At 56.7% G+C, this 13,355-nt stretch overlaps 1 protein-coding gene across 3 annotated transcripts; it reads right to left on the reverse strand.

Moving 5' to 3' along the window:
* Positions 1–57: 57 nt before the first annotated feature.
* Positions 58–13,126, reverse strand: ADISSP (adipose secreted signaling protein). 3 transcript variants are annotated; one of them, XM_045808347.2, is made up of 6 exons: positions 12,969–13,126; positions 6,214–6,384; positions 4,714–4,856; positions 1,977–2,115; positions 959–1,081; positions 58–715 (listed from the first exon to the last, which is right to left on the reverse strand). In XM_045808347.2, exons 2-6 carry the CDS (start codon positions 6,230–6,232, stop codon positions 615–617), a joined length of 525 nt encoding a protein of 174 aa, XP_045664303.1. In that variant the 5' UTR covers positions 6,233–6,384; positions 12,969–13,126; the 3' UTR covers positions 58–614. The 3 variants fall into 3 exon arrangements, with proteins under 3 accessions (XP_045664303.1, XP_045664299.1, XP_045664310.1); XM_045808343.2 differs by having other exon boundaries at positions 6,214–6,330; positions 12,969–13,125; XM_045808354.2 differs by lacking the exon at positions 12,969–13,126 and adding an exon at positions 12,538–12,636 and having other exon boundaries at positions 6,214–6,330.
* Positions 13,127–13,355: the final 229 nt, after the last annotated feature.

Consider the following 13,355-nt stretch of genomic DNA (forward strand, 5'->3'; position numbering starts at 1 on the left):
CATCTGCGGAGGATTGGGCGATCTCAGAGCCCTGGAGAACAAACACTGGCTGGCCTCTGGTATCCACTGAAAGTTTTATTTCTTTAGGGTTTTATCCCAACCAGTCCTTTAAAAACCAAGTAACACAGACCTGGGGGTTAGGGCTTGGGGACTGTGCCTCCCTCCTACTGAGCGCAAACAGCAGTAAGAAGGAGGGAGGGGGCACAGGACGGCAAAAGCCAGACAGCAGCAGCAGTAATGGGAGTGACAACGATGTCGTCACAGAGCCAGCTCCCTCCTCTCCCAAGCCCTGGCTAGAGCCCCTATGGCTTGGGGTGGGGGGAGGGCAGAACCCACCCCAGGCCTCCCCCTCCCCTCCTCAGATAGCCTCCCTGGGAGCTCAACCCATTTCTTCCAGCAGGAGGCTGAGGCACACGGAGAGGAGGAAGTGGGAGAGGAGGGCGCAGGAGAGGCAGGGAGGCGGCACAATGAAGGCAGAGGTGAGAGGCCCCTGGACACCCCACCCCCACCCCCACCCCAGGGAGGGGTGAGGGAGCCACACCATCACACAGCATTCGGGGAGATGAGGTGGGGGTTAAGGCTGTGGGGCCCCAAGGCGCGCAGGGCCGCAGGCCTCAGTCAAAGCCGTGCCAGTCGCTGTGCTCTGAGTCGTATTCTAGCTCAGCACCCACGCACTTGACCCCATCAAGCAGCATGGGTGTGCCGTGGTGTCGGTCTGCAAGGCAGGTGACAAATCAGGAGGCCAGGCTAGCCCCTGGGCCCAGCCACGCTTAGGAGACACCCCCACACACACCCCCGTCCACCTTCCCTCTGGGGTCTGCTAGGGAGGTGGGGAGAAAGGCACCTGGGAACCCCGGGCCAGGGCAAGGACCCCTTTTTCAGACAGGGAGGGCAGAAACCCCTTGCAGCCCAGCTGACACCTCCCCCCTCTAGCCAGACCCAAGGCTCGCATGCTCACCCATGACACGCGCCTGCACTGTCACTCGCACGCAGGTGCCGGTGCCCCCTTCACAGGCTAGCAGCATCTCCTCCTTGAGGACGCCCTCCTTGTGCGCTGAGTACTCACACTTGACGCTGTAACCTGCCCAGGTCATCAGCACCTCCGTGGTCTCTCCCACCCCACCCCACCCACCACTCACTGGCCTCAACCTGCCACCAGGACTGGCCACCTCCTCCAAAGGACGAAGGATGGCCCAGGACTATCCCCCCAAGGGCTGGGCAAACAGGCCTTGGAAACTTCCCACTCTTCACTGAGCTCTACGTGCCTCCAGACTGTGGACAACCCCATGAGGGCTCCAAGGGTCAAACTCAGGTTTCCAGGAGGAAGGCCCGCTGATTCCCCAAAAAGGCAGGCAGGGAGAGAGGCTGATGGGGAAGAGGGACAGGGCAACCCCTCAGCAGATCAGGTGGCAAGAGGGAAAGGCCTGAGGGAGCTCGCCCAATCCACTTAAGGGCAAGGTCATGAAGAGGAAGTAGGGGGACGTGAAACTGAAGCTGGGGTGTCAGCGTACTATGAAACTGACACCCTAGCCTCTGGGTGGGGGGGGCAGGGGAGGGCCTAAAGCTGGCAGGGGAGGGAGAAGCAGCCCCAAGTCCAAAGCCTGTCACTGGCGGGTGCTAGGAGGTAGCTGCCCAGGATTCCTGGAGCTCTGGCAGATTTGTCTTAAGGGGCAGGCAGGAGGGAGAGCTGGTGGCCCAGAGCCAGCTCCTCACTGAGGGAACTCTCAGGTGACGCACAGGCCCGGGCCAACAGAGTGAGCCCACGGACCTCCGCCCAGGAGCAAGGCCTGGGCTAGGGGACCTGCCAGAAAGCCACACTGCAAGCCCATAAAGGAGCCTCATGTCCCCCAACTGCTGAATTGCCCATCCACCCTGGAAGGGGGGAGGGGAGGAAGCACCCCATGCTCTCACTCCCACTCACATCCAGGCCCTGCTGGAGGAGGGCAGGCCTCCAGCACCCTGAGCAAGGGACACACCTTCTGGGATGGATGTGACGCTGAGGAGCTTGAGGTGTAGGCTGGGGACTGGTGCTTCTCGGACGTCCCTGCTCAGCCTGAGCACTGGGGGCAGAGTGAAGGTAATCTCGTACCTGTGCAGGATCTTCAGGAAGCCAACCTGTAGCAGGAAGATGGGGGGAGAGAGGGAAGCACCTTCACACCCAGCCCCCCCCAGGGCCTGGCAGCTCCTGCCACCTAGGATCCTGTGGGCCCCTGCACCCGCTGCTTTAGGGATCCCGGCGGGGGGGGGGTGTCTAACTCCCTCCAGCACTCCAGCTTGTCCGCACCCCAAGCCCAGTGGCTCCAGGCCCTTTGCCTGAGGACCTCATCCCCTCAGCTTGCTACTTGGCATCAGTTTCATGGTCCCCACAGTAAATGGTGGCCCATTTTATAGACAAGGAAATGGAAGCCAGACAATGGCTGGCTGAAGACCACACAGTGTGACCAGGGTAAAGCTCTCCAGAGGCCTCTTGGCCACTCCTGCCACACATGGCACATAGCAAGCACCTGCCATTGTCCACAAGGGAAAGCTCAAAGTCCCACAAGACAGGCCATTCACCTCTCCCACCCCTGCCAGCACCTGCCCAGAGCCACTAGCCTGGGGTCAGGAACACTGGTCCTCTGGTCACTCATGTGGAGACAATGGGCAACACAGATCGCACAGGATGAAGGAGACAGAATTAGAAAAACAGACACTTGACCAGCGGTGTCGGTCTAGAGCTGGCCCACCGGCACCAGCCAGTGAACCCTGCTGGCACCTGAACGTGCCTGGCTGCCCGCCCACTCAAAGGCTCAGTGTGCCCAAAGCCCCAACTCCTGGCCCGAGCCATTTCTGTGGTTCGTACATAATGAGTGGCAACCAGTGCCCCCCGGAACAGATGCCAACCTTGGTAAGTCCCACTGTGTGAAGGGACACAAGCTGGGGAGGCTGCTGAACGGGCAGCAGCAGCTATTGTCGGGGCGACACTGATAACAGCAGCTCGGTTCCACTTGTTTGAGTAACATTCTAAAGGCACTCATTTCATTGCAATCTCGCCACCTCCCACTTTACAGACAGGGAAACCAAGGCCCAGGGAGGGACAAAGATGTGCCTCGGAAGCCAGCTTAGGGTGTGGTCCGAGAGGCGCGGAGGTGCGTGCTGTACCAACTCACGTGCACACACACTGGTGTGCTCACACCTGCAAGGGCCGGACAGTCCTGCCCCTGAGGCTTGTTAGGACTGGCTGCACGAAGCAGTTAGCTCTTCAGTGGGACAGACACGTCACATGATAAAGGTCAGTCCGTGGGGCTCCCACACTCTGCAGGTGGAGGACACACTCCTCAAGAGGGCTTCCTGGCTATCCTGCCAATGGTGACCCTGTGGCCCAGCTGCACCAACTGCAGAATTTTCCAGGGGAAATCTCAGAGATGCGCAAAAAACACTCATCGCTGCCCTATATATAACAGTAAAAAATAGAAACTTTCATAATACCAGGATAGGGAACCGGCTAAATCAATGATGATACATTTAATGGAACATCAGGCAGTTGGAAAATCTCAGGGCAAATTATTTACCGATATAGACAGGAGACGGTTCACAACACAAGCAAGCAAAAAACAGTGTGTCTGCTGTGATACCAGCTTTTTGTTTTTTGGAAATGAAGCAAAAAAAAAAAAAAAGCTGAAATGACACACATCAAAATATTAACTATGGTTGTGTCTGGATAGCATGATTGTGCTTTTAAATTTCTTTATAGTTTTCTCTAGCTTCCAAATTATCCTGAATGGATGTCAATGGATTTTGCAATGGAGAGGTAGGGGGAGAGGCAGCTATTCTTTAAAGTTTTGGTTCATTCCGTTAATTCCCTGGAGGAAGTGGTCAGCTGTACGAAAAGAGCAAGGATTTTACAGTTGGGCAGAAATAACGACTCTGGGCCCCTCCTTGGGGAGGTCTCGATGGACCAGATGCCCTCCCCCTGCTGGGGCATTCCTGCTCAACTCCGGAGCCCTGGCTTACTGTTCAACCTAAGGGCCTCATTCCCTGTTTCCCCACCAGTCTGTCCCCTCCAGATACTTCCTCCTGCCCCTCCCAAGTGGATGTGGGATCTGGCAGTGCCCCAGCCATTGGAGAAGCCATGCTGGAGGGTGTGTGAGGTGTGACCACGCAGAGGTGGGCGCTCCACCCAGCAGAAAACATGGGGTGATAAGTAAACACTAATAGTGCAGAGAGCCTAAAGCAGCCAGAGGTTTAGCAAAGAAGGGTAATGAGAGTCACACCTTGTTATCAGCAAAATTAGCCTCACACCTGCGTGACACACATACATTCTTTCATCTCATTCTTACACCAACTCTGTGGGGTGTGAATTGTCTTCATTTCAGAGAAGAGGAAACGGAGATGACCTGCCCTAGGTCACAGTGCCAGAATAGCAGACCTGGACCTGAACCCGGGCCTAGGGCACCTCTGGCCTTGACACCACCTTCCATTGCTGTTGTCGGGGTGATGCTGATAACAGCAGCTCGGTTCTACTTGTTTGAGTAACATTCTAAAGGCACTCATTTCATTGCGATCTCGCTACCTCCCACTTTACAGACAGGGAAACCAAGGCCCAGGGAGGGACAAAAATGTGCCTCGGAAGCCAGCGTAGAGGAAACGGAACAGACAGGCCCAGGAAGCCAGGCAAGGCCAGGCAGGAGGCAGAGGGAGTAAGGCGGATGATGGGGGGATGTGTGCACGTACCTTGACCAGAAAGCTGCTGTCACTCTCCTGGGTGACCATGACCACAGAGTCATGCAGCTTCTCGTCAAAGTGGACGTGGCTCTGGGAGCCTTCTGCATCATGGCCTGCTGCAAAGCGGATACTCCGGACTCTGGGCTTGTTGCCTAGGAAGAGAGTAGGAGAGGGCTCCAGGGGCTGCTGGCTTTCTCTGCCCCCAGGAAACAACTCCCCATGTCACCCCATGCCCCCACCCCACTCCCTACAACTGCCCTTGATATCACTCAACACCCACTGGCTGGGCTCCTTTCAGGGCTAGGCCACATCCTACTGGATACTAGGGGTCATGAGGCTTAAGGCCCCCTACCTGCCCAGTCCTCCCACAAAATATAAGCACCCTGAGAACGGGTGTGCCAGGGATTCGCTAGTATGACCCCTTACTTAGAGGAGATGAGGCAGATGACAGAGATAAGGAGACAGTCCTCCAGACTGTGAGCAAGCCCCAGACAGTGCAGACTCAGCCCCAGGCCCTGGGTTCCAGGTCTGTCAGTGCAGTGCCAAGGCCCCTGCCTGCCCGTCCTGATGACCCCAACCTGAGAGAGGAGGGGGGCAGGGACTGGAGCAGGCTCCATGGGAACTTTCTGGAGGTAGGAGAAACAAAGGGGGCCAAAAACCACACTGAGCCCCCCCAGAAAAGGCTCTAAACCTCATCTCTGATCACCAGCAAGAAAGATGGAAGTACCCAGGGGAGCCTCTCAGACCCTCCCAAAGACTCCCTACCCCCCTCTACTTAACCAGCCCCCTCACACACACACAGACAGGGCCCTCAGCTGGCCCTGGCTGGGTCAGGTTCTCCAAGGCCTGGAGGCAGGGAGTTGAGATAGGCAGAGCAGCTGGAGCTGGGGTGAGGGCCTGGGCTGCGGGAGGCGCATCTTGCCCGGAGCAGGACCCCAATCCTCTCTGGCCCACAGCCACAGCCCTTAGGCCTCCCAAGATCTCTGCCCAGAGTCTTTTGGTGGGAGGGGCTGGGCCAGGCCTGGCCTGGGGAGGCAGGAGGGAGCAGCCTAACACTTCCACATCCCCTGCTGAGCCCCCCAGAACTGACCCTCAAATTTTCCCTGGCCTCCCTTACCTAAAACCCTCTATGAGCCTTTCTGGACCCTTAATGAAACCGAAATTCCCTTCTGTGGCCTCCTGTGGCCCTACCTACCTCGTCAGCTTCAGTGCTCACCCCAAGGCTCTAATGCCCCCAGCCCCCACAGTGGAATAGGGAGGCTGGGACATGGGGACAAGAGGGCACACACCTCCATAAACCAGCACACCAAGGAGCCAGCAGGAGTCCTCTGGTTCCCTGCTAGGGCCTGGGACCCAGCACAAACACTGGTATAATTACAGTGATGTAATGTAATTCACACGCACACACACACACACAGAGCCAGTGCAGGCCCCACATGCAACAACACCCCTCCCGCAGGGCGTACTAGAAGACTCGTGCAAACCCTGCCCAGCCAGGAAGGCACTCACCCTTGTTTGCCGCAGCCATGGATGCCCTCCCTGCCACGGGGTAAGACACGCAGCTCCTGCCAGACACCGCCGCTCAAGCGCAGCAGCCTCCCATGCTCCAGGGACACCAGCAGGAGCCTGAAGGGTGGGGAGTCGGGAGGGCAGCAGTCAGGGCCAGCCAAGGGCCCATGGCTGGAGGAAAGCAGAGACCTCCCTTTAGGGAAGACGCTAAGACCCAACCCCCTGCTGCTCTCAACAGCCAAGGGATGCCTGTACCTTCTAGCAAGGGGGGCTTCTGCCCCCTCCTCTACATGTTCCCCAAGAGCCCTTACCCCTCCCTGATGCCCTACTGACCCAGAGCCTCGCCAGCATGTGCTCAGCTGCAGCTTCTGGGTGCCAGGGCGTCGGTACAGGACTCTTGTTCCCAACCCACCTGAGGCTGGCTCGAAGGACAGCCTGGAAAGGAAGGGATATCACTGGCACTTTTCAGAGGCCACTTCTCATGCTGGGAACCCCAAGGGCTGTACCCTCCTGCAGCCAGATGCCCCATTATTCAGGATGCACACCCAGTGCAGCTGGGTCCAGGTCTAAGTCAGCAGAATGCTTGAACGAGAGCAAGAATGGGGGCCCCCATAAGATGGGCCCTTGGAGCTTCCCTCCGGGTGATGGCTCAGGGCCATAGACAGAACAGATGCCAGGTGAAGGGGCTGCCCCATGGGGAATGCCCCCGTTCGGCCTCTGGCCTGATTCTCCAGGCTAGCCTCATGGCTCAGCTCCCCAAGGGCAGCCTCAGGGCAGGGGCAATGGGAGGCACCCCCAGGAAGCCTGTGCGAGCAGGCTGCCCGTTAATGCGCCGAGCTGGGACCAGCTAAGCATCAAGAATAATGAGTGCAACTGATGAAAACAGATGGAATACATAAAATTGGAGCATTCACAGAGATTACAAAAAGAGAAAGCAAAATAAACAAACCTGAGCCCTCATTTGTCACCACTGACAGTAGCAATACCCTAACTCTTCACTCTGAAAATTGGCAATAAGGATGGGCGTCTCGGTGGCGCAGTCAGTTAGCCATCCAACTCTTGATTACTGCTCAGGTCGCGATCTCAGGGTGGTGAGACTGAGGCCTGAGTCAGACTCCACGTTCAGCGCAGAGTCTGCTTGTCCCTCTCCCTTCCCCTCTGCCCTCCCCGCCCCCCACACGCAGGAGCTCTCTCTCTCTCTCTCTCTAATAAATAAAATCTTAAAAAAAGGAAAGAAAAGAAAATTGGCAATAAAGAGAAATAATTCGGCCTGCCCCCTTAGCCTTTCACGTAACCAAGTCATCCGCCTGGTTAAAGGAAAACTCTTTACAGAATTCTCGCTATTCAATAACAAAGGAATAACCAAATGCTAAGCAATTCTGCAACTGCCAAAGAAACAAAAGCTGGAGGCGGGGAGGCAGGAGCTTCTCAAGCTGGAAGGCAAAGGTGGACATAAGTAGGTGCTCACAGATGCCCGAGTGCCAGGGACACATGGCGTTCTTCAGGCCACTGACAAAGTTTGCAGTGGAGGGCTGTGGTTTCCTGTCACTCACAGTGGGACAGCCTGGCACACGGAGGCTTCCCAAGGGGAGGTGGCATGAAGCCCCAGCATCGCTGAGGAGGGGTCCTACCTGAAATGTCTAACCTGGGTCTAAGGAAGCCCCTAGCTCCAGCTTCCTGCTTGCGGGAAACGCTGAGGTGAGTGGAACACGGGAGACAAGCCCTGGGGAAGCCATGAAACAAACCCAGAAGGCAGCACGTTCTATGGAACAAATGACCCGTCATTTTGGTTTTGCCCCCAAACTGCAAGAAAAATAAAGGAGCGGCAGCTGTTCGAGATAGGGGCTGGGCGAGCTACGGCCTGCGGCGGCCGCCTGTCTTCTGTAATATGATTGGAACACAACCGCGCTCCTTTGTTTACGTGGTGTCTAAAACTGCTTTTGCACTAAAGAAAATCTACTTCGAGTAGTTACAACAGAGACCACATGGCCTGCAAAATCTAAAATATTTACTGTCTGGCCCTTTACAGAAAAAGTTTGCCAACCGCTGCTCTAAATTAACACACAGAGACCAAGAAGGCAGGGTACTCGATGGGCCAACTGACCTGGTTTTTTCCACCACGTCAGCTACAAGAATAAAAATAAATGGGGTATTTATTATTAAAAACTATTAAAAAAAAGTTTGGGGGATAACTGGGAAACATGAATGGGACTGGATCTTAGGCGGTGACATTAAGAAATGAAAGCTAATCTTGTTAGATGAGATAATGGAATTGTACGGAATAGAGACATATGTCCTTATTTTTCAGAGATGCGCAGTGAAGTATTTAGAGGTGAGGAACGTATGAATGACCTTGGCTAATCCAAGGAAAGGGAAACCACACGGTGGACCTCACAGCTGGGGGCTGGGCCTGCAGAGGACATGACCTTGAGGTCTCCTAGGTACCAATCTGCACTGGCCTTGGGGGGCTTCTCTGGCTCTCAGTACTCTCAGTAAAACTGAAGGAACCTTCTCTCTGGGAGACAGAGAGCTGAGGTCCCTCTCAGCTTTACAGAGAAAGGCTGCTTCAAGGTTAACCTACCCAGGGCAGGGCTCAGGCAGGTCCTGTGGAACCTCTCGCATGAGGAGGCCCAGGAACATGGCAAGTGAGCAAACAGATGGACAAATGGAGTTACACAGAAACCCAGAGTTCTCAGCCCCCAAGACTCTCAACTCCCTTTTTACTTCCCAGTGTGAGAGAAGCCCACCCAGCCCCAAGCACCTCACCGGCAGGGTAAACAGCTCAGGTACCAAGAGTCCCCAGGCAGGAGGCCTAGGGAGATACAGGGAAAGGCAAGGCTTGAGTCTCAGGTCCCAGGCCAGCACTGGCCCCCCCGCCCCCCGGAAGCTAGCTGCCAGGCCCAGAGTGCAGGGAAGGGAACTACACCCTGCCTTATCTCTGGTCAGGGCCATCTGGGGTCAGTCCCAGAAGGGCAGCCCCTTAGCTGCCTTCTGGGAATGACAGCCCAATGTCCACAAGGTCTCCCCCCAGCTCCCAAGACACTTTCTGGAGCCACAGGTGAAACTCTTAACCAGCAGCTGGTGAGCAAAGGCTCCTGGGGACTCCTTCCCCAAATATTCTGACCCAGTATATGCAGGGCCCCCTCCCTGTCTTCCCCACCAACCCACTGTCTATTGCTTGCCTGCCTCATCCAGGCCCTCCCTTTGACCAGGAACAATCCCCTGTCCCCCACCCCATATCTTAGTCTCAGTCTCAGCCCCAGAGGACTTTTTAGGGTAGTACAACCCTTCCCACCCCCTCCCATCCCAAGATGGTCCTAAAAATCTTTAAAAGGATCCCCTTTCCCACCTCTGGGATCATTTTATGTTCCCCACCTTACCAGGGCAGTGACTATGTTTTTGCCAAATGCTGTGCCCCGAGTACCCAGCCCAGTACCTGGCAGGGAGCAGCTGTGTCCAGTTTATATTTGTTAAATGAATGAATGACCAGACTAAGGGGAACCCAAGGATGGGCCTTTGCTGTGCCCTCTAGGTAGATGTGACATGTCAAGGCCAGTGACTCTACACCGGAAGCTCTCAGAAAGAGGAACTCCCTACCCCACTCTCTTAGCCAACTCTTGCCCCAGAGGGTACTCCCCTCCCCCCATCTCATAGCTCGAGGCCTCCCACTGGGCCTTACTCTGGCCTTGCCACCATCAGTTACTCCCCTTGAGATGGTATGTGCACTGAGGCCAAGACCAGCACCTCAGGCATTGCCCAGAGCTCAGAACAGAGCAGGCATCCAGGCATGCCTATAACCCTTGGGCAGTGAGAACACAGAGATGGAAGGCAAGTGATTTAAAGGGCCCAGAGGAGGCTGGAAAAAGCAAGCCTTCTTTCTCAGGAGCAAGCCCTGTCAATCGCTGTCCCCTGGGAGCCAGATTCTCATCTAAACATGATTCTTCAATAGAGGCGGGAGGAAAGGGTATCCACTTCCCCCTGCTGCAGCTGTGCGCACGGAAACTGCTAGGTCCCTTCGCAACCCCAGGCCTCCTCCTGTGCCAGCCAAGTCCTGAATGTGGCCCAAGCTGCACAGCCCCACAGAGACAGCAGGGACATGGTCAGGAGCATGGGCTCCAGAGCCCAGCAGTCCTGGTTCACATTCAGGCAGCATGGGAAGTTACTGCAAGTCTCTGCCTCAGTTTCCTCATCTGTAACACAGGAATAAGCAGTGACCTCTTCCTCTGAGGGTTTGGTGTAGCTGATACCTGAAGCTCTGACCCACTCCCCACTCCGCCCTCATCTTTGCAAAAGCAAAGTCCAAAGGCCTGGTTTTTTGAAGCAACAGCAATTTCAGGGCAGCACCAGGAAAGAGGCTCTTCGGGCTAATCCTGGAACAGTCAGGAATGGCCCGGGGGCGGGGGGGGGGGGGGAGGTGCCCAGGGACTTCAGGCTTCTCAGAAAACAGCTCAAGGGTTGAGGGGCTGCCCTCCCCCTTCCCTTCTCCTGCCTCTCTCCTCCCCCACTCCCAGGCCAGCCAGGTCCCCCAGGGATTGCCAGAGAGCAGACTGCTGAGAGTCTGCTGTCCCCTTCAACCACAGGAAGATGTGAAGAGTGTATATTATGTTGTGAGAAATGCCCCCACCCCAACAATAAAAACAAAAGGACCCCCCTCCCCAGCTAAGCTGGGCTGTCAGCAGGTCACCCGTGGTACCATGGACAGTCACAGGATGGGGAGAGCTGGAAAGCTGGAACAAGGGTCTTGGGGAGCTTCTCTGGCTCTAAGTACTCTCAGGAAAATTGAAGGAACCTTCTCTCTGGGAGACAGAGAGCTGAGGTCCCTCTCAGCTTTACAGAGAAAGGCTGCTTCAAGGTTAACCTACCCAGGGCAGGGCTCAGGCACGTCCTGTGGAACCTCTCGCATGAGGAGGCCCAGGAATATGGCAAGTGAGCAAACAGATGGACAAATGGAGTTACACAGAAACCCAGAGTTCTCAGCCCCCAAGACTCTGGCCCCACAGGGTACTAGCTGCTACTCCAGACTGTCCCATGCTAGGGCCCAAGGCTCCAGACTGGAGGGAGGGCCAAGACAGTCTGTCCCTGGCAAAGTGGAGCTCCAGAACATGCCACCCTTGCCCTCCAATGCACAGCTGCACTGCTATACCACCTCCCTGCCCTGGAAGCAGCCCCCAGATCCCAGGTACCACAGGGCCAGCCCCAGCTGGAGCTTAAGCACTCAGTCCAGCGGAAGAACTATCCAGCCTCTCATTAAAGCTCAAGCTTGTAGGGGCACCTGAGTGGCTCAGTCAGTTAAGCGCCTGCTGTCGGTTAAGCGTCTGCCTTCAGCTCTGGTCGTGATCTCAGGGTCCTGGGATGGAGCCTCCAGTATGGGGCTCCCTGCTCAGTGGGGAGTCTGCTTCTCCCTCTCCCTCTGTCCCTCTCTCTCTCTCTGCCTCTCAAAATAAATAAATAAAATCTTAAAAAAAAAAAAAAGAAAGAAAAGAAAAGGCTCAAGCTTGTAAACAGAGTTCCCATTGAGACCACACTGACCTGCTGACTCCAGAACCTGACATAGGACTGAGCACATAGTGAGGGGACTGCATACCTAGAACAAGGCCTGAAAAGGCAAGACTGGATGTCAGATTTGGTTGTGGCAGTTTCATATCAACTCTGTCTGGATGTGACTCCATTTCCTCCTCCCTCCATCCGGCCAAAAGTACAACGATAAGTATGGTGTTCTCTTTCTCACAAGCAGGGATGAATTGGGAAGACAATCCCACCATCCCACACCCTGGTGTCTCCCCAAAAAGTGCATCCCCTCCTCAAAACCCCCATCCCCCAGCTAGAGGGTCCTTAGACACCTCTAGCCTCCAGGTTGCCTGTCCCACCCAGGTCTTGCCCTGAGCCTGTCACCTGAAGGCCCCAAGAAGTAGAGGCCAGGCCAGGTCCAGGGGATGGCACTTGCCCCTGACCTTCTTCAGCTTCCTGGGAAGAGAAATGCCCTACGCCCATCTCGCCAATGCCAAGATTCAAGAGGAAAGGCAACCCAAGGATTCTCTTCTCAGTCCAGCAGGGCTCCTGGTCCAGAACCTAAATAAAACCCCTCCTGCTGCGATGATGGGGGGGGGGGTGCTAGCCAAGTCCCCAAAGACATCAGGGGCCCGGGTTTAGGACCCTGTCCTCTCCTGCCTCCATCCCCGTGGGTGTGACGCCCCATCACCGCCCCTTTCTCATCGTCTAGGGAGACAGATGCAGCTAGACGCTCTCCCTCCATCACACCCCTCCCGGGCTTCTAGGCGGCAGCTCTGTCCCTTAGAGATAATCCTGTGCCCTCCCCACCCTCACCTCTGCTGACGCAGGAGTCTCAGGAGCCCGCACTCAACGACTTCACCACCCTCCTCCCTGAAGGTGTCCAGGCACGAAAGGCTCAGAGGCTGTTTGTCCAAGGTCACACAGCGAGGCGGTGACAATAGCCCGGGGGGGGGGGTGGAATGCTGACGATGCTGACCCCATTACGCCCCCGCCCTCACTGTGTCACACGTGCCCCTGACAGCGCGCCGCGGAAAACATCCCCGCTCCACTACCTAACGGTCACCCGCGGCTTCCGGGCCGACATTTCCCCAACTCAGATGCCAGGGAGCACTCCCGGGTGCGGGCCCCACAGCGGAGCCGCCGCCCCAGCCCGGTGGGGTCCCAGTTACCGACTGCCTAGGACCGGTGGGAATCTCCGCGAGCGGGACGGAACCGGAAGATGTCGGAAGGAGAAGCAGTCTCACCGTGCAGGGCGCACCCGGGGCCGGTCGGGCAGGGTCCACCGCGGCGGCGGTCGTGGCGGTCGCGGCGGCAGCGGGGTCTCAACGCCGACCATGAGGAGGGAGACCCGCGCCGCCACCGCCGCCGCCCGCCTCACGGGCACGCCCCCCACCTCCGCCCATTGGCAGACCGAGGGGGTGGGGCGAGGACGCTTCCGACCAATAAGCGGGCGCCAGAGAACCGCCAACAGGCGTTGCGCCACTGTGTCACGTGCAACGGGCCCGCGGCTGCGACAGGCTAGCCCACACCTACCCACGGCCTGGCGAATTCTCGCGATGAAGGCAGCCAGGCGGCCAGACGTGGCCCCGGGCCAGCGTGGGCCAGAGAGAGGAGAGGGAAGGAGGAGCTTC

Source organism: Ursus americanus, chromosome 22, assembly GCF_024610735.1.
Source record: "Ursus americanus isolate L20-20 chromosome 22, mUrsAme1.1.p, whole genome shotgun sequence".
Classification (NCBI taxonomy): Eukaryota; Metazoa; Chordata; class Mammalia; order Carnivora; family Ursidae; genus Ursus; species Ursus americanus.